This window comes from Phoenix dactylifera, chromosome 9 (genome assembly GCF_009389715.1).
Source record: "Phoenix dactylifera cultivar Barhee BC4 chromosome 9, palm_55x_up_171113_PBpolish2nd_filt_p, whole genome shotgun sequence".
Lineage (NCBI taxonomy): Eukaryota > Viridiplantae > Streptophyta > Magnoliopsida > Arecales > Arecaceae > Phoenix > Phoenix dactylifera.
The window spans coordinates 13,477,542-13,502,925 of record NC_052400.1 but is presented as its reverse complement, the minus strand read 5'-3'; the positions used below and the strand labels follow the sequence as shown (position 1 = coordinate 13,502,925).

Here is a 25,384-nt window from a genome sequence, read left to right as displayed (position 1 = left end):
ACGCTCGCCAAGAGTACGAGTGTTTCTAGCCAACCAAATCTGATATGCTGTGCAAGTCGCTCTGATACCCTCATCGCGAGTTTGTGAACTGGCTAACCACTGTCGTATCACTCCGAGAAACTGTAATCGCGCACTCCGCGCCCCCTGCTGGATCCCAGTCCACTGCCATGTCGCCCTCGCCCATGTACACTGGAAGAGCACATGGTCCACTGACTCCTCAGCTCCACACGTCTCACACTCTGCCGGGACCCCCCAGCCACGCCTGCTCAACTCGGCACTCGTCGGAAGGCGGTCCCAACATATCTTCCATAGGAAGAGAGCTACCCTCGGGTGAAGACCCGACCTCCAAGTCCAGGTGCAGTCCAGCCCCGGGTCGTGCCCCGCCGAAATAATGCGGGAGAGATCTCCTAATCTGACACTGGCCCGGCTCGAGGTGCCCCACACCCTGACGTCCGGCCCCCCACATCCGGGTAACGGGAGAGACCGAATCCTCGCAGCTAGGTGTGCCCCAAACAACAACCTGAGTCTGGCCTCATCCCACTCTGCCCCTCCTGGGACTAGTAGGTCACACACCCGTAGCCCCTCCACTGCCTCGGTGTGAACCATAGTCGGCCAGCAACTCAGGGGAAGGGAGTCCACCCATGAATCGCCGGTCACATCGATACTCCGGCCGTCTCCAATCAAACATCTGGTATGCGCCAATACAGATGGCATGTACCTCCTGATCTCGCGCCACATGAAGGAGACTCGGCGCCCCCTCCCCCCGCCGCCACTGAAACCCCCCGACAATATCTAGCTGCCATCACCTGGCTCCAGAGGCCATGTGGCTCTAACAAGAACCGAGCCGCGTGCCGAGCAAGGAGCGCCTCGCGCCTCACTATGAGGGACTGCACCCCCAAGCCACCCTCGCTGGTAGGAAGGCACACATGCTCCCATGCCACCAGGTGCACTCCGTGACCTCCACCGTATGACCCCCACAAAAAGCTCCGAAGAAGGCGCTCGATCCTCAATAGAATCGTCTTCGGAACCACTGTGTTGGCCATAAGATACACCGGTATGGATCCCAGCACCGCTCTAACCAGTGTCACTCTCCCCATCATGGATAGGGAGGACGCCCTCCATCCCTCCAACCTGCTCTGGACTCGCTGCACCAGACCCGAGCACTCCGCCACCCGTAGCCTACGGCCAGTAATAGGAACACCTAGGTAGGTGAGCGCCCCCTCCTGCTCTGGTATCTGCAGTATCCCTCTGATCTCCTGTCTGACTCTGCTCTCCGTGCTGGGGCTGAAAAAGATGGTGGACTTAAGCAAGTTCACTCTCTGGCCGGACGCCGCGCAATAGTCTGCCACCACCCTGCGGAGAACCCGAGCGTCTGAAGTCCGTGCCCTGGTCAAAAGAAGACAATCATCAGCAAACAGTAAATGAGAGATAGGTCGAACCCCCGGGGCTGGGGTATAAGCCTCCAGCTCCCGGCTAGCGCACACCCTTTCCAAGGACCGAGACAAGATATCAGCACAGATAATAAACAAATAAGGGGATAAGGGACATCCCTGTCGTAATCCTAAGGTGGACTCAAAGAAGGATGACGGTGTGCCGTTGACCAAGATAGAAAATTTTGGCCCACGGACACACCCCATCACCCAATCAATCCACTGCCTCGGAAAACCGTAAGCCTCCAACGCCCGCTGAAGAAACCTCCACCTGATCCTATCATAAGCCCGCTCCATATCCAACTTGACTGCCATTAGGCTGTGCCGCTTCGAAGCTCGCCGAAGATCCCAAAGCATTTCCTGGGCCAACATAACATTGTGAGAAATATTTCTGCCGGCCACAAAAGCCCCCTGCTCCTGGCTAATGATGCCCGGTAAGAGGGGCTTCATTCTACCCACCATAATTCTTGCCACAACCTTGTATAAGGTTGTGCACAAGCTAATAGGATGAAAGTGACAAGGCTCGGTCGCATTCTGACGCTTAGGAATAAGCGTAATGAAGGTAGCCTTCCAGCCCACAGGCATGGCTGCCTGGGTAAAGAAGCACTGAATAGCCTCCACCACCGCTAGTCGGATAATACTCCAGTACTGCCGAAAGAAGAAAGGGGGAAAACCATCAGGTCCAGGAGCCTTGTCCGGAGTCAAGGCCCAGACTGCCTCCTGTACCTCCAGCGCCGACACCGGCCGGATCAAGGCTACACTCTCAGCGTCACGAATACCCACATCCACCCTCAGAGGGCGGTCCCCATCACTGGCCTCCTCATCCGCCGTCCATCTAGTACGGAAAAAGTCGAGTAAGGACTGACGGATGGCAGGCTCGCTCTCTACTTGATGTCCGGACCCATCTCGCAGAGAGTGAATCATGCTCCTCCATCTCCGTATAATCGTAGTCCGATGGAAGAACCTAGTATTACGATCCCCCTCGCTTACCCACTGCACGCGGGATTTCTGACGCCAGAAAATCTCATGTTGACGTAACAACGAGTGGTGAGTCGCGAGCAGTCCCCGGAGATCAGCCATATCGTCCTCTGGGAGCATACCCCCTAGGTCTTCCTTCCTTTGCAACTCGGCGATCGAGGACTCTACGCCCTCCAATCGCCGGAAAATATTACCCACAACCTCACGGTTCCATCGACGAAGGCGTCTTTTAGTCAACTCGAGTTTGCGTGAGACCCGTTGCATGGGATCGCCATGCACAGGGACCCGTCATGCATCGCGAACAATATCCCAAGACTGGGGATACGACAGCCAAACCTTCTCGAAGCGGAAGGGGCTGTGATGCGTAAGACCCGGTGAGGTGGAGAGTAGCAATGGGCAATGGTCCGAGGCTATTCGAGGCAGGTGGCTGACTCGGCTAGAGGGAAATCGGAGGATCCAATCAGGGGATGCAAAAGCTGCGCCACAGTTTTGGGGGCCACAGGGGAGAGGCGAGTTGGGCGCGGAAAGGTTTCGTGGGCTGGGCCAAATTAAATGCCATCTATCTCTTATTCAGTTGGATTCATGATTAGGATGGACTGGATTAGTTAGACCATGATCAGCGAACATTTTATTTGGCTATCGCAATTTATATCCGGGGCATGCTTTGTTCGCATGCATGTGGACTTGTAGAGGTGAACAACTAGAGTTATATTTTGTGTACCATGCTATCCTCATTGTTTTTGACAGTCCCTTCTATTCCGATATGTGGAATTAAAAGATGTTTGTTTAGTCTGCTTGCAAAGTCCTTTTATAAATCCAGGCTCTATATCTAAATAGCCTTTCTTGGAGGGCTTTTTGTCTGGGGAGAGGGAATGAGGCGAGTACCTTGATTTTGTAAGCCATCGTCCATGAATTTCTTTTCATAAAGAAATATATACACAAAGAATGATGGCCGAGCCCACAGAAAGACTAAACTTTTTCTTAAAGGGAAGATCTTGTAAAGAAACAAGAATGTGTTCGATTGAATCTTGGGTACGGACAAGTATGAAGATGGTCACCTTCTTATTCGGAAGACTCGTAGGCTGGTTATGGAGTTGGACGAGTTTCAGACGACACATGTGTTCCAGAAGACGAACATGGCAGCAGATTGGGTCGCCTTCTATGTTGCGCGGTATTTTGGAGAGATTTTTTGGACGTCTGTAGTAAATTTACCGTCCTCATTATACTTTTTACTTTTCCGTGACTTGGCAGGTTGTACTCACGACAAAGCTATATGAATTGCCATTTTCACAAAAAAAATTATTTATAAAAAAATAAACTCGTATGCTGGATCAATCATTGTGCAACTTTCAAGAAATGCATAAATATGCTTTTATTTTTTATTTAAAAGAAAAAACAAATATTTAGGCCGGTCTAGTTTCTAAAAGAATGGATGCTATTGCATAAGTTGAAAAAAGAAACTACACAAAAGGGTGGGAGCTCCAACAAAAATAGAAGGACAATACCGAACCATTTAACTCATGTAATTTGTTTTAATTTATTATAAATTGAACTAAATTATTTATTTAATAAAATGGTGAGATTCTGATATGAATTTTTTTTGATATGTTTGATAAATAAAACGAATTTGGATTAACAGATCTTTAAACTACTCATATTGTATCCTAATGAAATGATGAGATTTTGATATGAATTTTTGATCCGTTTGATAAATAAATTGAATTTGGGTTGACAGATCTTTTAACTACTCATACGGTATCCGATCTAATCCAATTGTCATCTCTAAGCGTAGAGATATGCATACATCATACAAGTATGTCATCTAATACCAACTCCATTTGATAAGTTGAAAAGGAGAACAGCCGAACAACATGAATGGAACGGCATGCTCATCACTGCGCCGGAATCGCTTGCACCACACGTCATCGACATCCGGCGCGGCCTATTGATTAAGCTTTCAATGCCGGTGATTCGTGCAGGTTGACCTCGAAACTTGCCATCCGGAAACAGTACTCGTCTACTCGCTCTACCTTCCAAAAATACCCTTCCCCTTCTTGCCCGCCTCCCCGCTTGCGCGCCCCTCTCGGACGCGAGTCACTTCCCGTCGCTGGTCTGTCAAAACCTCATTGGTAGAATGGTGGGACCGCCTCGTATTGCTGTTATGAACCATTGAGCCGATCCGAGGCGCGATAATGTCTCGGGGAGCAGCGCTGCAGCAGCCAAAATGCTATCCTCCTCGCGCACACGTCTTCCTGGATGCCGCCACGTAGAGGCACAGCGTCGCTTAACGCCCTCCGCGGGACCACTGGACCTCACAGCGAGACCCGCATCGAAAGCCAGCTCGCGTTGGCGTGAAAGCTAATTCAAGAACCCTCTCTCGAACTGGGTTCTAATGAGTAATGAATAAAAAAAATCCCCATCGCCCAAATACCCTGCGAATACAAGAACAAGAAGAACCGCCCGCCTTCCGTCCGAGAAAGAGGTAGGAGACTCATAGGGAGTGAGAGCGTGAGAGAAGGGAGGGGGAGGAGGAAAGGAAAGAGAAGAGAGGAGAGAAAGCGCTGTGGTGGCGGCGGCGGAGAAGGGGGCAAGAGGCGATGCAACGCCGGAAGGCGGTGACGTGGGGGACGGTGGGGAAATCGGCGCAGGCGGTCGTGGGGCACGGGCTGCTCTTCTGGTTCACTCTCTTCCTCGCCCTCAAGATCGATGGCCGCATCTCCTATTCTTGGTGGTCAGTTCGCCGTCCTCTCCTCCCTTTGTTTCCCCTTCTTAGTCTGTTTCTAATTATTTAGAGCTAGGTTTGTTTTTGGTTGATTTTTCACGAAAATTTATCTAATTCTTGGAAATTGCGATTTTGAATTGTCATAACCTAGAAAGAAAATCCGCGCTCGGAATTTTCTGATAAAGAAGGGGTATGGGTGGGGCGTAATGGGAATAAGCTTCTTCTTCTTCTTCTTCTTTTTAACGAATATTGTCTCTGATAAATGCCATATGCTTTGTAAACCCTCAATTTAGCGATAGGCCAGCTGGATTGGATGTCTCAGAGCTGAGTTCTTAGCGTTCGTTCTGGTGTTGGTTATAGAAGAATTCTAGGTTCAGGATAAAGAACCTTTAGTGTGTGTTGAGGATGAAGGAATCCATAGCCTCCAGGCCTTATACTATCTGTTTATCGAGTGCAGAACTGTAATCTTGGCATGCCATTAGTTTTTATCAAGGGGCAAATTAATTGCAATGCTATTTTATTTCCCTGCCATGGTTTAAATTGTAACGTCGTAATTCTCCTTTTTGTTTTTTTGACACTATCTTCTCATATTCTATCAAATTTTGTTCCAGGTACTTGCACGTATATTTAGGGCTAGCTTCCTTTTTATTGCCCAAGACTACTTGCATGTGCATGTCCCAAGCTTTTAGCAACATAACTAGCCATGTATTTGGATTTAAAAATTTCCACTCAAGTATCACTAACTGGCTGGGATCATATACACATAAAAATCAGATCTTCACTCCGGAAGTCCATTTCATTTATTTGAAACATCGTCATATCTCTACATTATTTTCTGTTTCGGAGGTCGAGGTAAATATATTGCTTTGAATTATTTTGTGGCCATCAATATATATAGAACCTGCATTACCTTTTCCTTTTCACTTAAATTATATGAATGTATTTTGTTTTGGTGGACCGGTTGTTATACATTGAACATCCAAAGGATTTCTCCATGACCATAATAGTATTCATATTTGCTTTCACCTAGTTCAATGGAGGGCAGCGGTGAGGGTCCATGTGTGGTAGCTACAAAGTTGGTGAAGAAGGATGGCTGCCTAGACATTGCACAGGAGGACCAAGATGAAGAGAAAAGGGAAGGTGGAGGTGGAAGAGAATAGACGAGAAAGAGAAGGATAAAAATTAAAGGACGAAGGAGGATAGGAGGAAGAAGATAAATTGGAGAGGCAATGGAGAGAAAGATAAATTAGGGTTTAAACTAATTAATAAATTATGTTATACATAGATCTTCAAGAATCATATTGGGTGCAGTTTTTGTTGGTACCTTTCTCTAAAATATTAGATGAAGAGGGAGAATCACAAGGGTGTGTTTTTTTTTTTTTTGGGGGGGGGGGGAGTTATTTATACGGTTCATCATTCCTGGCATCAGCTAACTTTTCCTAAATGCCCCAAGTCTCATACACTATATATTGCATAACCTTATGCTCTACATCAGTTAGGATACTTGTTTGGTACTTAAGTTTAAGTTCTTATCTTTGATAGTGTTGGATACATGGATATCTTTTCTCTTCACATCATTCTGCATGCTAGTGATAGGCATATAATCACCACTTTATTCTGAAAATGCCATACAGACAAACTCAAGAACTATTGAGTAGCATGTCCATCTTACTGCCTATATCACCATGTCCAACATTTGTGGACTGGAAAATATTGAGATTTATTGTTTCTTATTCTTGTTTTACCTTCAATTTGCTGTCTCTAACTATGCAGGATAGTTTTTGTCCCCCTTTGGCTGTTTCATGCTGTTGTTGCGCGTGGAAGGTTCTCCTTACCTGCTCCATCATTACCTCATGATCGTCATGTATGAGTTGTTAACTAGTGCTTCCTTGAAGATGGATTAGTATCCAGAAGTGTATTGTTTATTTGTCTCACAAACTTGTATTGTGCTGTACAGTGGGCACCTTGTCATGCTATTGTTGCGGGACCATTATTAATTGCATTTGAGCTGCTTCTTTGTGTTTATCTCCAGAGCATTAGCGGTAAGTGACATTGACTTGTGATAAATTGAACAGTTAGTAGTCGCATTCAGCATACTAAACCATATGTATTCCAGTTCAAAATATGCAATAGTCATTAGCTTTTTATAAGTTAATTTTCATTCTTTTACCTGTGTCTCATTTTTCATTAAAGGGCTTATATGCAGCTCACACTGACCCAGCTTTTAACCTGAAGATCGTTTTTCTTCCCCTTTTGGCCTTTGAAGTAATTATTCTTGTTGACAACTTCAGGTAAATAATTCCAACTTAATGGGAAACATGTGTTTATATCGATCTTTTATTTACATTTGGAGTTGCACTTCCTTTCAGCCCATTTAATCAGAGCTGCTAAATCACCCCACCAATGTGGTGTCTGTTACGGAGCATAACTCTAATTAAGGCTTCACAAAGGGTAGAACTTTGCAAATAAATATCAACATATGTGAAAGCCCTTCATTCTAACATTCCTAGCACATGTGGTTGTTGGGTAGTGAGGAACCTAGGCCACTGCCTCAAGAAGCATGCACATGCAAATACTTGCATGTTGGGGTGTCAATATATGGCCCAACTCACTGTGGGCTGGGATTGGGTCATGTGGAGCACACTAGCATAGGAATCATGTTAGACAACTTGACCCAAAATTTATACGGGATACGTTATGGCTAAAGCTTTGTCTTGTTTTGGCTCTTGAAAATAGGTGCTACCAAGTATGGGTTGTTGACATGCCCAAATATGTAATTTATAGGCTCAATTGCAGTTGCCTCTGGAAAGAATAGGTTATGGTTAGGGCTTTAGCTAGTTTTGGGTCTTGAGAATTGTACTATTAGCTAAGGATTATTAACATGAAAATAATGTTTTATATATGCTCTAGGGTGAAAGCCTATGGAAACATATGTTTAATTTATCTTTTACCTTTGGGTAATACTTAGTGGCCTAGGTATATAACAAATGAAGTATGCTTATCCTAGCATCATATGATCTGATTTCTAGAATCTTGTGGGACCTTGAATTGCCTATGTTTTTGTGTGGTTCTGTTACGTTATCCCTCAGCTCCGAAAACCCTATCTTGTCCCATCATGGAGCTCTCTGCCCCTTAGTGCATCACGTGATTCTCTGCAGGCTTGTTGATGACCTAAAGGCTACAGCATTGAGAGTGAGCTGTGAACTTGCGATGGTGATAAGAACACTAAGACGACTGGATGACTTCAGCTAGAAAAAACTTGACATAAATTGAGTTTTGATAGAAACTTTTGTTTTCTATAATTTTATTTGCTATATTTTCTTCAGAATATATATTTTTATTCCCTTGTTATTTCCTTAGCTGTTGCATTGATACTGCTTTTCCTCTTACAGTTTTTGAGGCTTAAGATGGTCAGATTGACTCAAAGGGTTAGGTGGGATTGGGTACTAAATTTGTGGTTTGAGTGGTTGGGTTGGGTTATGAAAAGGCCTTTTAGTGAGCATGGGCAGGGAGTTTTGATTAAATAATGCGCTCAGGTCGCTCAGGTCCCACCAGACCCGACACACCATGTAGCTATAGACAGGTGTGCCTGTCTTTTTGAGTGTCCCATATAAATGCCTACATTATCTACCAAAAAGGGGAAAAAGGGGTGGGTTCAGATCTAGACCAAGACTTTTCTTGTTGGTTTAAATTGTTGTCCTGACCCGACCAAGTGGGAGCCCAACTACTGCATGCATACACACGATGGATGAAGATTGAAGATTAACCTTGTTGGTCTAAATTGTTGACCTTACCAGACCCATTGGCAGCTCAACTTCTGCATGCATACACACCATGAATATGAGAGAGAGGTTACTTTAAGCAAAATCACCAGAAGATAAACACTTTACATCAGTTAATATGATTAAATCTCAATACCTTTAGGTATAGACTTAACTAATTTGTTCGTCGTCAATTACAAAATTTCCATAACTCTAAGAGCTGTCTGTTTGGTATCCATATCTGCTGGATAAAAGTAGTTATGGATATGCATATTACCAGTATCTGAGCATATCCAATATATTTCCAGCCTGACTTAAACTTGACAAGAAAGGATAAGGTATAGATGCTATTTTTGAGAAACTGCATGGTTTCCAATTGAAATTTTGTTTATAGAGAGTACCTTAGGATAAAGGACATCTGTTCTGAAGCTTAAACAACCAATAATCAACATGAAAATGACACCAGGAAGCTAAAAACTTGTTCTAAAGCAAATTAGAAGTATCCTATGGCATTACAGTCCTGCAAGCAGTTAGCCATTTAAGAGCAGTTTCTCCACCGAAAACTGTCCTAATTTTCTATCATGAACCTAAAATTCTTGTACCCAATTAAGACATGCTAATTCTTTTCTCCTTTTTAATTATTAGTTGGTTTTCTCCTTTGTTCTGAAATTTTCTTTTACCCCATATACAGAATGTGTAGGGCTTTAATGCCAGGAGATGAAGAAAGCATGAGTGACGAAGCCATATGGGAGACACTTCCTGTAAGTTAACTTGGCTGTTAACATGGATAAACATGTCATGATGATGCCTTTTTATATAGGTAGTTTGTTGATGCCATGAGTTCTCCTTGCTCATTTTATCAGTTGTTTCTTTGCTTCTTTTAATGCTTTTGTTTAGAAGTATTGTTTATAAAATTCTAATGTGCAGTCTAATTTAAGGTATACATCTTCATACTCGTGATCTTTTCTTGGTTTAAATTCTTGGCCTTGACCTCATATGATTTAATTGTTGAATTGATTTGGCTTGGTTTATAAGCATCTTAGTTTTTAAGGTAGATAGACGTTCTTGATGCTTCATAGTTCTTTTTACTTATTCTAAAATATTGAATTTTAGTGTATGGAGCCTATTAGGGACTAAGAAGCAGTTTGAAAACCATATGCTTAATAAAAAAATATGACATGTTCCAAACTTATACTTTTGAGAGGTCTAAAATCTAACAATGAAACAGATTTTTTGATGCTGCAATCCCGTGTCAATTAGCATTTTCATTGCTATGCAGTTATATGCTGTGGATCCAGTCAAGTTGCTCCATTGTTGTGTATCTCACTTGCCATTTTGGCATTTCCGAACTTTTTTTTTTTGTTTCAGATTTTATTTTATGAGTATATCGTAGAAGGATATGGGAGTTAAGATGGGAAAGGAAAGGAAAATTCAGATTTGTTATTGATGAGTTTCATCATGATTATTTTATCTTTTAATACCATTATAACAATGTTTTAAGCTTGTTATCACTTGGTTGATCCTACAAAACAAAGTACAAACAATCAGATCATAAAGCCTTTTCCCTTTGATCTCTCTTTCTCACTAGCTGCATCATTCTTTACCATTACATACCTTCATTCACTTATTCCTTGTTACTTTTAATATTCTTGACTTTCTTTATTCAATAAGTTTTATTTTCTTCTTTGTTTCCTATTTTCTTATCATTCATGCATCGTGATCCTTGTTTTTCCATTTGTTTGCTAGCTTATACCTACCAAAAAGCCTCTAAAAAGAAGATGCATCATTGTCTGTCACCTCGATTTTGATGCACTTAATATCTCAATCCATTATAATTATCCATAGATTTCCTATTTCTTCGAAATGGCAGCTCATCGCGGGAGATTAGAAGAAGTTAAATTAGACACAGGACAGATTTTGATGAGCACATAAGAATTTAACATAAAGATTGAAAATGACAAGTGATAAAAAATAATATTAGATGGTAGAGTCTGTAAATCATGACTTCTGTATCACCAAGTTATGTAATTTAACCAAGCAATTCATATATATGTACATAGGCTAATCTATGCCTGCCATAAATTAAAAAAGAGCTTTTTTAATGAGATATTTACATTGTGTACCAACCCTAAAGTTTAGAAGTATCATTTTCATTTATACAAATTTTAAATCTGAAAACTGTGAAGAAACCTAAAGTAATTTGTTAAATCAATTCTAATGCTTCTGAAGAAATGACCCAACCAAATGTACATGGTGATATAGTTAAAAAACATTATATTATGCCAACAACTTTGAAGAGGCAGACTATCAGTATGCAGATAATGTATATTATATGGTCATCTCTTGTCCTTTTGTATTTAATATTCTACTTCCAAAAAATTTTCTGCATGTATTTTGTTATATCTAAAATCCAAGAAAGTATGAGAGTAGACGTTCTATTGGTGTATTATACATGTCTATATTAATTCACAAGCATCTCTGATTCACCAGTTTTGGTACTTTTGATTGGAGAAGTTGCATACCTTTTTATTCTGTTGTTGGATAAACCTTGGGTATTAAAAGTAGTTTATATAATGATTTTTTTACCTTAATCATTACCATATGACTCCTAGTCTCCTACATTTCCTATAGAATTACAATTCTTGTACTCATTGTTGTACCATCTCAATGGTCTACATATTGATATTGAGCTTGATATCAACCAAGGCTGGCACTTTATGGTGGCTATGTGCTTGCCAGTACGTTGTGAATTGGATTTGAGCGTAGCAGTGCAAAATTAATTTAGTGAAATTTTGCAAGGAAATTTGGTATAGATCGAAAGATCAAACAAAGTTCAAAAAAGGATCTGTTTCTGAAATTACAATTTTGTCTAATAAAATGCTAATTAAATTAGAATTTATGAATCTTTTCATCTAATTATATATGAATGTACAAAAAGATGAGAAAACACTTTTAAGTGGGCTAACAATTGTTGATTCCATGTGTGCTCAGTGTGCAAGTAAAGTCCCTTTTGAAATTCATTATTCAATTGAAAAATCATCTTGACATTAGAAGAGCTTTTCTAGTACAAAGGGAGGATTTCAGATATGCTCAAATGTGCATAGAACATTCTTCTTTTAATTGTGCAAAATTTTATGTCATTCAGCAAGAGTCCTTGGAGAACATCATCCTAGAGATATGTATTGTGATTTCATATGTTAATTTCTCTGCTGATATTCTCCACATATCTGGAATTGTGGGTGATAACTCGCCAAAAAGGTGAAGGACTTCTCTGAAATGTCTTTTGTTTTCTCCTCCTCTCTCCTATATTCTCTGATTTCTTCTCTTCAAAGCTTTAAGCCTATCATCATCAGCATCATCCAAGCCTTTTCCCATGCAAATTGAGTTACATAAGGAGCAGAAGCTTTAAGTAGTGAAGACTCGATGGAAGGATTGAGTAGATTTTTTGTAACCGCTGAAGGATTAATTAGATTTTTTGTGACTGCCTGCCAAGTTGGTGTCGACACTTGGAATTTGTGCCAACTTCCTAGCCAAGACAACTTTCAGCAAGAAAGGAATCTGCATTAAAACCTAGATGTCAAACTGGCATGTGGTGATGCTTACTTTGTTCTTTGTGGTTTATGGTCACAAATCAAAAAATGACCCTTTGAAATTGCTACATGTTTGGGAAGAGTTCTAATGAAGAGGGTGGGCAAGAAGGTTTGATATACGCAACTGCTTTCATCTCCAAAGCACTATAAGCTAAGGAGCCAAATTAAATCACAGTCCCATTCTCGAGAATTTTTAAAATGCTAGTTTATGAAAAGTGAACATTCCCTTTTAGCATGTGTTGGCCTGAAGCAAGTAGAATTTGCCCAATTGCCTGGAATCAGCTTGAACCAGCCTAATCTACGAGTTTTAACTAGGCATATGCAGTTCCTTTTATGGACATCTGGATACTAGTTCTGAGGCTAGAATGATATTGACTGGGGAAGGCATAGGTATGCATAGCTCCCAAATCTTTCAATGTTTCAAGTGTTTTTTGTAATTTTTTTAAACTAATGTATTATTTAGAACTATCTTTCATATCAGTGTTGGTCCTTTTATCTCAACCAACCATATGTTAACTGCAAATAACATGCAGTTAGGTCATGGATATCAACATTCACTGCATCTGAAACTAGAAAACAGAATAATATTAAACACCAACAAAAGGATTTCTAGAGTTTCTGACATGCCAATTTTTTTAATGTTACACTTTGTTACTGTTGTATGGTTCTGATCCCAACTTTACAAGGCATGTTATTAAGTCTACATATTTCCAACAAAATTTCCCCAGAAAATTTGGTGCTTGTATAAGCTTCATGCAGATTTATTCCCAGCAACAGATCCTATTCTTCTGTTTTTGCCAAGACAGTCTCTTACAATTTTTTTAATGGATGAAGTTTTTTGTTGAAGAAAATTTTGTTGTTTAATCCCCACATGGCTACTGAATTTTTTCCTCATGTGATAGACTTGCTATCAGTGATTGAGAACAAATTTTTCTTGAACAGTCATATTGAACTAACTTTTTAACTTGATATGCTACTGCTATGCACTATGTTTCAATTATAGAATGTTTATGATCTAGATATATTTATATTGCATCTCTTGCTTTTTGTATACTTTCTGAAACTTATTTGTGCTAAATCAACACTCTATGTCTTAGCACTTTTGGGTTGCGATCTCCATGGTGTTCATGATAGCTGCTACAACATTTACACTTCTTAAGATAAGTGGTAAATTTTTTATCTTTGCTGCAGTTTTGGAAGTTATATTATATGGAACTATTTGAATGTTTTACTTAATATTTCTCCTACTATGTGTTTTCCATTTTTGAAACACAACGATGACATTTTGTGTTTTCATGAACTTTGAAAATATTCATTTGCTCGTGTCCCTTTTCATGCATCTATGATAAGGTCAACTTTGGGCAAAATGATTTGTTATCCTGCTATCGTGCTCATGCTAGCTTGGGTTGCTAATGCGTCGGGCTTGGGCTGGCCCGTCTTAGCGCCAAGCCTAGCCCATTTGATTTAATGCCTGCCTAGGCTTTGTGTAGGCTCACTAAAACAAAAATTGCTAGGCTCAAGCCCAGTTTATTGCCTAATCTAATGTATATATGACCTCCATTTTAAGCACATTCTTTGAGATGCAATACCTAAACCCTCCTATGGAACTATCATTTATTATTTATAAATTAATAGCACAAAAAACTTGATGACTGTCCAATCTTGATCAAATGGTGATCAAGCAAGTGACCTTCCATTAGAACCGTTGAATCAAATGGCCAAACCCTGGAGAGAGAGAGGTGCCAAATGCTTGTAGTTGAGAGAAAGAAGATCAATTAGTCAAGTGGGACGAGGAAGCCCCAATCAAGGTGAAGCCTTGGTGGTTCGCCGAAGCCTGAATACGACTGTGTTAGTTGATGAAGAAGATTGGTTACGCCACAATAGCTTCCATACAAAGTGCACCTCGCATGCCAAGGTATGCAACATCATCATAGATGGAGGCAACTGTGAGAATGTCGTTGCAATGCAGATGGTCGCCAAGCTGAAATTGCCTACCAAAGATCATCCCTGTCTCTACAAGTTGCAGTGGCTATGGAATGACAATGAAGTAAAGGTAACAAAGCATTGTTTGGCCCAATTCTCTATTGGAAAATGATATCAAGATGAGGCGTGGTGTAATGTTATTCCTATAGACGCCTATCATATATTGTTAGGACGTTCATGGCAGTATGATCGCAAAGCTATTCATGATGGTTTCAAAAATACTTATACCTTTGAGAAGGATGGTGTGAAGATCACTGTAGTACCCTTGGAGATGGATCATTACCGTAAGCCCCCATCAGAGGCCAGCGCCTTCGCCTCTAAGTTTGAACTCCTCAAGGGATGTAAGGAGCCTACTATTGTGTATACGCTGATCGTGCTAGAAGAGATAGAGGAGTCCATGAAGCTTCCTAGGGCGATCAAGTTGCTCCTCGAAGAGTTTGTTGATGTTGTGCTTGATGATCCTAGCTAGATTGCCTCCTATGAGTGATCCAATATTGCGTCGACCTTGTACCTGGTGCTATCATCCCCAACAAGCCTGCTTATCATATGAGTCCCATGGAGCATGAAGAACTTTAGCATCAAGCGAAAGAGCTTATAGAGAAAGGGCTAGTCTAAGAAAGCATCAGTCCTTATGTTGTGCCAGCATTGTTGGTACCTAAGAAAGATGGATCGTCGTGCATGTGCATCGATAGTCAAGTTGATAACAAGATCATAATCAACTACTGGTTTTTCATCTCCCGACTTGATGATTTGCTTGATCAACTACATCGCCTGATTATTTTCTTTAATATTGATCTCTGAAGCGACTATCATCAGATTTGATTATGCCCAAGTGATGAGTTGAAGACCGCCTTGAAGACTCAAGACGGTCTGTACGAGTGGATGGTCATGCTTTTTGGTCTCTCAAATGCTCTAAGCAAGGTACGTTAAATCGGTACCGGTAGGTGTACCGGACGCCTACCGGACCGGTTTGAATCGGAATCAGTCCGGTATGAACCGGATTTATGTTTCTTTTTTGGTTCCTGTCCGCAGGCGGATGCGCACGGACGTGGTAGAAATTTTTCCTTTTGGTTCACATTCGTGCGCGGACGCGCCAGGGCTTCTGTGGCATTTATGACCCACGCGGGCAGGGCACGGGGGAATTGCACGCGCGGGTGGGGGAATTGCACGCGGGGCGGTTCCCAGCGCGGGAAATCGCGCGAAGCGGAGAACCGCGCGTGGGCGGGCGGGGCACTCTGCCCCGAAGGAGGGCCATGCGCTCTGACACTACAGTGCGCGCACTGTGGTTTAAAATCTACAACGCGTGCGCTGTGATTAAAAAAAATGGTACCGGTGCGAACCGGTCGGTTCGCACCACCGGTACGTGACCGGCATGCAGCCGATATGCATACGTATTGGTCGGTACCGGCTCGGGACGCCCTGAAATCGGTTTTCACGCTGTTCGGGTACCGGTTCCGGGCTGGACTGGTCCGATACAGCCCGAACCGGCCGGTACGGACCAGTTTGGCAGACCATGGCTCCAAGCACTTTCATGCGTCTCATGAATCAAGTCTTTAGGTCATTTATTGGGAGATTTGTTGTGTATATTGATGACATCCTTATCTATAGCAAGAGGAAGGAAGAGCATTTGAGACATCTTCGACAAGTGTTCTAGGCCTTAAGAGAACAAAAGTTGTTCGCCAACTTGAAGAAGTGTTAATTCCTCACCGACAAATTGGTATTTTTCGAAATTATTGTGTCAAGTTGAGGTATTGAAGTGGATCCTAGCAAAATTGACGCTATTACTGGCTAACCTATGCCTAAAATGCTGCATGAGGGAGATCAATTGCGGTGGACTGACAAAACACAACAGAGCTTTGAAGAATTAAAGAGGAGGATTACTAAAGCACCAGTATTAGCACTTCTAAACTTTGATCTAGTCTTCGAAGTTGATTGTGATGTTTTCGGTATTAGTATTGGTGCCGTCCTGAACTAAGAAGGTTGCTCGATTGCTTTTTTTAGTGAGAAGTTGAATGACACTAAGCTCAAGTGTAACAACCCAGGACCTCACCCAAAATGGCTAGCTGGAAGGTATTATTTGGGTTCCTTGATCCTGTATAAGTATCCAAGATTTACCCAGCAAATAACCGATGTGGGACTAAACACACACCCGCACGGATCCTCACATCAAGTACTCAACATTCGACAGAAAATTCTACGCTATCGAACATGCTTTGGATCATTGGAGTTATTATTTACTGCACAAGGAGTTTATTCTCTACTTCAACCATGAGACGCTCAAGCATTTGAATTCCCGACATAAAATTAGCTGCCAGGTGCCATTAGGAGTGAATTCCTTAAAACTTTTTCTTTTCTTCTCAAGTAGAAATCAGGTACCTATAATCGAGTAGCAGATGCTTTGGTTCGACATCATGCACTCCTTTCCACTGTAGTTGAAAATTGTCGGATTATAAGTTGTCAAGGAATTATATGATAAAGATTTAGATTTTGGGGAGATTTGGAAGCCTAATGCTGAAGGTTCGTATCAGCAATGTCATCGTCAAAAGAGATTCATGTTCAAGGGTAACCAATTGTGCGTGTCTTAATATTCATTGTGACAAGTTATTATCTTTGAAGCCTATGATGGTGGACCTGTTGCACATTTTGGATGAGATAAGTTAGTAGCAATTATGAAGAAAAATTTCTATTGGCCAAGGATGGAAAAGGATGCAATGCGTCATATTGAATGGTGTCGAGTTTATCACATTGCCAAATTAGGACTGAATGTCAGACTCCTTGCCATTGCCGATTCTAGAGGCATCGTGGGAGGATGTGAGCATGGATTTCGTTTTGGGCTTACCCAGAACTTAAGGCAACAAGGGTTTAGTCATGATGGTTGTTGATTGATTCTCTAAGATGGCTCACTTTGTGCTCTGCCGACAGATGCATGATGCCTCTTAGATTGCTGGGCTCTACTTTCGTGAGATCGTGCGCCTTTATGACATTCTTAAGACAACCAAATCTGATAGGAACACAAAGTTTATGAGTCACTTTTGGCGAATCTTATGGTGGAAGATAGGTACTCAACTCCAATTTAGCTTAAGCTAGCCATCCCCAGATAGACGGTCAGATTGAATCTATGAATCGAAGTTTGGAAAATTTGTTAAGAAGTTTCGTTGGGAACCATGTGCGATAGTGGGATCTTTTATTGGCCCAAGCTGAATTTGCCTGCAACAATTCGGTGAACCAAGCAACTGGGAAGTGTCTGTCTGAAGTTGTCTGCGCTAGGCAACTATCAATGATGCGCCAATTTAGTGGAGATGCTAATGCACAAGCTAAGGAGATCAAGAAGCTAATGAAGAGGTGTGAAAAAGGATTCTTCAACAAACAACGAAATACCAGCTTCATGCCAACAAGCACAGAAAATCTGTCGTCTTCAAAAAAGGTGACCTTGTTTAGGTGTACTTGAGAAAAGAGTGATTTTCTTCCAAGAATGCCAAGTTATCTCCTCGAGCAGACGACCTTTTTAAAGTTTTGAAACTCATCAATGACAATGCTTACAAAATTGAACTTTTATAAGACTATGGAGCATCTACAACATTTAACGTAGCTGATCTATCGCTTTACTATGAAGACCAGGAAGATCAAGAAAACTTAGACTCGATGGTGTCTTCTTCAACCTAGTATGATGCTAGAGTGCCTAGGATATACATGAGACCGCACGGATCATGAGTCTCGGCTGCACGAGTCATGGGTCCCATATGCACAAGTCTCAAAACCCATCACGAGTTTTATCTTGTCATGAAAGTTTGATAGTTAATTTTATGGAGTTCTGATTTTTGTAAACCTTTTTTAAATTTTTTTTGATGTTATTAGAAAAGTTAGTAGGTAGGGTTCTTCGAGTTGGAATAAGACTTGGAATCCCACATTGGAAGGTTAAAAAAAGGAGTCCCCTTGTACTACTTATAAATACCTTCGTTGAAGCTCCTCTTGTAATCCTACTAGAGATACTTAAGATATTGATTTGTGGAGATTCTGGCGGGCTCCTCTTCTAACTACCATCCTCCTGTTCAAATATCTTGCGTCGTACGTGCCATAGGAGGGTTTCTACCTCGCCACAATCAGCTGTATCGACATATTCTTCCTCCTTTGAGTTTTCAGCCCAAGTTCAACACCTCCCCGGTGTCATTGAGACTCGGTTTGAAGCTTAAGGATTGGACTTAGGCTAGGAAAGTAGGCCCGAAGGCTAGGCTAGGTACGAGCCTAAATAAATTGTGTTAATATATGTCTCGGCTCGATCCATGAAAAGGTCTAGTCTAGAGGAAAGAGTGATGGGGGTATGCCTCTTATGCATGGTTTGCCATACCGGATTGTACTGCTTGGTACCGATTTGGTAGCATATTGGTAGTCAACTAATGGTAGCAGGGGGTACCGACTGTCGGTACCATGGACGGACCTGTATCGACACTATATCTAACATTGTATTGGTGAAACTAATACTGTGAACCATGCTCTCAAGCCCTTGACTTTCAACTCTTTGATAACCTAGGGCAACCCGCTTAACCAGATGGCTCCATAAGGTAAACGTGAAGCTAAAAACAACCCGCTTAACCAAATAGTTCCATATGGTAAACTTGAAGCTAAAAACGACTGTAACTAGGAAACTTAAAACTCACTAATATGAATATTCCCTACACAAAGCCAACCATTTGAGGTGGACGGTGAGTTTGGTCAGACCCTAGGATTTTCTAAATCTTACATATCAAGGGCATATTTCAATTTCGATCTTGCATTAGGAAGTGTGTATGTTTGGGTATAAATAAGCTCTCTGTCTATAATTGATATTTTGTTGTACTAGGTAGCTTAACTATAGCTTTGATTCAGTGACCCATCAATGTCATGTTGAAAATTTATCACCTCGTTAACATCTCAACATGAAGGGGTACTGCTACAAGGAGGAAAACTTTTAAAATTTATGAGATCAATACATTGGACCAAGACCACGGTGATGATGACCTTTTGACACTAAGCAAGCCTTACATGATGCGGCAACAGCCTGGAGCTCATTGCCAGCAAGTGGACTAAAGCTGGCCATTTTAATGAGTAGTGCACCTCCACTAGAAATTGTCCATCTTGAAATTGACACCTCACTGGGAAAGAGACTCATCAAATCTGATGATGGATTTAATTTGTTCTTGATTGATGATGCCCAAGCTCCCAAGCTCTCCAGTCCCATCATCATCCTAGTGCTTTGGCTTCTGCATTTTATCCAAACTTGAGTTGGAAAGATTGTGGTAAGAAGACCGGTAGTATAATTAGGGTAGGCATGATAGGCTCCACTCTTGTCACATGGAAGCTTATAGTTATTAACTAGCTCTAGTATAGCAAGGAAGACCTCTTAAGGAAGCCGTTGGCTAACCCAAACATCCTTACATTCAAGATGCCTCCTAGACTAGTGCAGATACCAGTTCTCCACCAAAAGTTTTCTTGTCGAGAACCACTTGAGCATCACCAACATGCGATCCCTTCTGATGATCTCTATGATATGATTATTGTAGTCAAGCATCAATTATTGGTTTATTGATTTATTGATTTATAGATTGCTTCATTTGCTCAAAATTAATGAAACAGGAAATTATGTTTTTTAATTTTCAATATGCCACTTAAAAATAGATCTATTACATTCTTCAATTTTTTTAACATATAATACACATCATAGTAATGGCACTTCATAATGCACTGCAGGTGATGTAGGTGCTTTGGGCTGGTGGGATCTATTTATAAATTTTGGGTAGCATTCATTTGCTTTCCTATAATTAATCGATTCTTTATCGTGTCCATTGCAACCTTCTGACATAGCCCTCTACACAGAATTGCAGAGTGCTTTGCTTTCCTCGTCTGTACAAAGTGGTCTAATCCAATGATTCATAGTCAGCCACATCATGCAGAAGCAAGCTCGTCCTCCACAGCAATTAGATATCATGATTGGAATAGTGGCCTTGTGCTTCCTTCAATCGAGGATCATGACCAGGATAGGTTATGTGGTCTCCAAGACATAGGAGGCCATATAATGAAAATTCCACTTGTAGCTTTCCAGGTTTTGCTATGTATGCGCTTAGAGGTATGTAGACCTGAGGAAGCTATTGCTGTTTATATTAATTATTAAACATTCACAGATGACACTTGCCCATCATACATGGAACAATGATATCACTTTCTTTTATGATGACTTAGGCTTGCTTTCTTCAACTATGTCATGTTATGGTTGTTTATGTAGAAACTTGTTCTTGTTTTGTGAAATTTCATCAGCCATATCTCTTTAGCAGTAAAATTGGGACTTATGATAAAAATCACTTAAAAATATTTATTCAGATGCAAGAAAAAATTACTTTAGAAAATCATGAAAATATTTAAGATTTCTACAGCTTTATCTTGTCTTCAACGAAAATTCTTGTCCTATTGATATGTGGCTTTCTACGTCAAAGTAATTATCAATTACATTTTTTTAAAGATTGACACTGAAAAGGTCATTATTTTGGTCACTTAAGCTAACTTCATGTCTAGAAATGAGATATTATCAGATATCCTGTATTTTGCGTGTATTCATTGAGTCTAGGCAGAATGTAAGCTATCATATGGTAACATGCTGAATAGCGACATATCATTGATTTGAAAAGATAACTAGCATTTTCTATATATTCATAAAGAATTTATTGGGAAAATCTCTCTTTTCTTTCTTATGAAACAAACTTAGATTTCATTTGGCAAGTAGTAGACACATTAACAACAAATGAAGTCCTTGTTAGACTTATCTTGATAACTCAGCATTGAGTTAAATCAACTAAGCTAAGCTCATCTTGCTGTAATCCATAACCAGAACACATGATGCATTATGTTGTCAGGCCCAATCATCAGATTAACATTGAACAAGGTTAAATTAAACATTATTCCATTGATGATCATGATCTTCTATCTGTGGCTTTTCTGGCTTCCATAATGTTGGTACTGGCATGGCACCCTTCTACTAATCCTTCAACCCTTTCGTAAATAGTTCTCTAATTCCAGTATCAAGATAATCTAAGTTCAATAATCTATGTGCAGCACATTGTCTTCTGTTAATTTCCATACAATGCATTTTCAAAACATAATAGTTAAATGAGTAAACTACTGCCATTTACTAATGTTCAGTAAATAATTGTTGTTTTTGTTGCCGGCCGGTTCCTAGTTTTGATAAATAACTGATGTAGACATTGGGGAGACTGATGAACCCTAAGATTGTTCTTCAGTCCAATAATCAAATTCTCCAACAAAGAACAAATAATTAAATATGTCTTTGAAACAAGTTAGAAGAGGTTTTAAAGTTGATCAATCCCTTTCGTATAATTTGGCTTGGAATAAGGGCTTGTTTGGAAAATCCAGCAGGATTGAGCTAGATTTTCTTTAGGAATTAGGCCTATTGCTCTGTCCAGCCTATATTCTTCTAAAGGCCCATCCTAATCTTAGGCCTCGTTTGGGGGAGCTGTTGGCAGTAGAGCTTTTGGAAGTAGAGCTTTTAGAAGTAGAGCTTTCTGAAGTAGAGTTTTTATAAAAAAACTGTTTGCTATTTGGTAACTACATTTCTAAAGTGCTGCGCTACTTTAACATGTGTTTGGTAAACAAACTGAGAAAGTACTTTTGGTATGACAAATGACCATAAAGGATATTGCATAGTATTATACAATAAAGTATAATAAAATATAATATGTATTAATACATAAATATATGATATAGTATAATATTACTGTAATGTAATATAATATTATTATAATATAGTAATATAATATTGTATACTATAATATAATAATTTAATATAATATTAAATTATTTAACATAACATATCCATGTATTATAATATAATATAATATTATATTTATAGTATAATACAATAATAAAGATATAAAATATTATAATTATTAGCATAAATTAATTTTTCATAATATAAATTTTTTTTAGCTAGGTGATAACATTGGTTAAACAATGATTAAAGGGATATTTTGTGTAATTGTTATATTTTATCACGGATATTTTGGTTAAAAAAAAAGCTTTTCGACCGGGTCTAAAAGTGCTTTTGCGGAAAGCTCCAAAATGGAGCTTCTCCCAAAAAACTGTTTTTAGCTTTCTGGAAAAGCTAAAACAACTTTCCAAAATTTTTACCAAATATCCCTTATTTCATTTAAAAGTATTTTTGGAGGGGCAGAAAGTGCTTTTTGGTCCTTTAAAAGCTTCCCCAAATAGGGCCTTAGCCTAACATCTCATCAGTGGGCCTGTTGGCTCGCATGGCTCGTAGGAAGAAAAAAAAAGAGACCTCCATTGGTCTTTTTTTTCTCCTCACATGATTTTGGCTAGGGAGGTATTGGATTGATTTGGGCTTACTCAAATAGACAGCCCACTCTATGAATCCCATGGAAAATTCAGCCCAACCCTACTAGATTTTTCAAACAGGCTATGAAGAAATTATGCAACAACGCCATAGACTTAGGGTGCGTAGTAGGCCAACATAAGGAGCTAGAGTAGACTATAGTTTTGCAAATTAGGAACACTCCTTAAATGACTGTAAAAATATACAGAAATAAGCATTCCTATTTAAAATGCTGATTATGCACTCCTTATCTGTACATTTTAGCAGTGGACAAGAGTTTGTTATGCTAATCTATTTGTTAGCGTAATCTAAACTAGTAGCCAAGTCATGATTATTCTGTTTGTGGTTACAGGGAACACCACCTAGTGCTCAATATATTCCAATTTTGGCTCTTTTCCTGCCAATGTTTCTTTTGCAAGGTGCCGGTGTCCTCTTTGCTATATCAAGATTGGTGCAGAAGCTTGTTCTTTTACTACATAGTGGATCAGTTAGCAATAGATATCTCACAATTTCATCAAGTGCTCATGATTGCTTTGCCTTCCTACATCATGGTTCAAGGTAGTGTTGCTTCATTTGTTATGATAATTACTCAATTATCACTGGACATGCATTGTCTGGAAAAATATTTATAAGGAATTATCATAACAGTTTATTGTTGCATGCTTGCCATATGTTTTACTATGAAACACAGATTGCTGGGTTGGTGGTCTATTGATGAAGGAAGCAAAGAAGAGCAAGCTCGCTTCTTTCATGCTGAAGCCACCAGGTATGCATCGCTGCATCTACATAGTTCTAAATTGTAATTGGAGGTGAACTAATAATAGTTGACAGCAAAAATTCTAATGGGCTTGATTGTAACTTCTTCATAGCCTGTCAATTACAATGTGGAGAATGCCTAATTTGGATGAGATCTTGTGCTTCCAGAACATTTTTGCATCTTCTTAAAGGACTCTAATTTGTAAAACAGTAAGGAAAAAGAAATAGTATGGACTACTTAATAGAAAAAGCCTTTTAGAATAGCAATAGGAATGATTTTTGATGGACCGCACCATGGAGTACTTCTATGGCTAGTACTCGTACAAAGAGAAAAAGGTGAACTCCCTGTTGACCTTAGCTTCTCCAAAAGGTATGTTTTTGACTGAACCTTCTCTAAAGGGTTCCTACTTGGACCAGGATACTCATAGGTTGGCCTAGAACAAGTATCATATGGAATCATGTCATCTTTTCCTTCATCATTTTCCTTCTTTTCTTTTCCTTTTTCTTTAATAAACCCTTTTCTTTGCTGCTTCATCAAATACTGAGCCACAATGATATTGTGGAAAACTGGAATAATATATTGTGGAATTGCTAAGTGAAGATAATCCTAAAACTCTGGAGTTATGAGATGATTTTCTTCTAGGGGTGGTGAAAGTATTGACTATACCACTAATTTAGTTAATGTGGCTATTGGTTGCTCATGTTTATCAATGGTAAGGTGCTTATGAAGCATGCTGAGATTGTGAATGGAAAAGTACATTTGGAAATCTCCAAGTGAAGAAAATGCTAGTATTCGAAGATAGGGGGGTTATTCATTCATAAGGGTGATGAAAGCAGGGTTTGTAGTCTTGATGCTGAACTACATACTATGGTACCGGTAATATACCATACCATATGGAGCTACACCAATACATCAAACAATGTTCTTTTTTGGTTGTTTTCAAGGTTTTTGAGCTTTCTTTATTTAGTTTTGAGTGGAAAATAGGTTTTGAGTTCATTTTTTATGTTTACATATAGTATATTTTAATTTTTTGTGTTACATGCCTAAAGAGTAGTGTAACTACATAATACAAGTTAAATTAACTAAGTATAATGTTAAATTATAAAATATTTATATTAAAAATTTGGAAAAGCAATATACATGCATATGTTTAGTTTCATGTTCAAATACAAATTTTTTGCATAATTTTCCAATATTTTTCAATTTCGACCCGTCCACGGGATGTAATAGAAAAAATGAAAAAAGGAAGTGGGAAATAGTTGTCCTCACCCTTCCACTCTCCGCCCCCCTTTTCCACTGTTTCTCCTCTCTTACCTTGAAATAGAGGGAGAAAAGGGCGTTAGGCCCTTTCTCTCCTACTTATTGAGGCCTTGAATCAGCATGGGCCCCTTACTGGGTTGGATTGCTCGGAATCAAGCGACTTTGGGTAGTTCTTGCTTGGTAAGGACCAGTTCACACCAGCTTGTGCTAAATACCATACTGAGATGACGAACTATTCCATTTTGTGGTCGTTACGGTACAATATACCGACCAAACCGGTGGTTTGGTACGGTATTGTATACCATGGGGGAAGTACTGATTATGTTGACGATTCAGTTAAAGTAAGGTTGCTTTTGGTAAAGATGAAGTAACAAGCAGTGCACAAGATTGGTTGGTTAATGTTAGTTGTCAATCAAGAACTGACCTTATCCTAATTGGGCTCCAATTCTTGGAATTAAAACCAGACCAAGTGGCATTAAACTATATTGAATGATGGCCACCTTGGTTCCTTTTGATTCTCAGATTA

General features: G+C 40.0%; 1 protein-coding gene across 2 annotated transcripts in view; it reads left to right on the top strand.

Annotated features, from left to right (window-relative positions):
- The first annotated feature begins 4,782 nt into the window (after nucleotides 1–4,782).
- LOC103701851 overlaps nucleotides 4,783–25,384 on the top strand; it is a 33,446-nt gene continuing 12,844 nt past the window's right edge. Inside the window, exons 1-10 of one of the 2 annotated variants that reach the window (XM_008784058.3) lie at nucleotides 4,783–5,139; nucleotides 6,904–6,994; nucleotides 7,088–7,172; nucleotides 7,337–7,421; nucleotides 9,583–9,652; nucleotides 13,579–13,648; nucleotides 20,189–20,234; nucleotides 20,315–20,564; nucleotides 23,194–23,399; nucleotides 23,533–23,607. In XM_008784058.3, the coding sequence (XP_008782280.2) occupies nucleotides 5,006–5,139; nucleotides 6,904–6,994; nucleotides 7,088–7,172; nucleotides 7,337–7,421; nucleotides 9,583–9,652; nucleotides 13,579–13,648; nucleotides 20,189–20,234; nucleotides 20,315–20,564; nucleotides 23,194–23,399; nucleotides 23,533–23,607 (1,112 nt within the window). In that variant the 5' untranslated portion in view covers nucleotides 4,783–5,005. Of the gene's footprint in view, nucleotides 5,140–6,903; nucleotides 6,995–7,087; nucleotides 7,173–7,323; nucleotides 7,422–9,582; nucleotides 9,653–13,578; nucleotides 13,649–20,188; nucleotides 20,235–20,314; nucleotides 20,565–23,193; nucleotides 23,400–23,532; nucleotides 23,608–25,384 lie in introns of those variants that run through there. The other variant, XM_039130113.1, reaches the window with a different exon arrangement.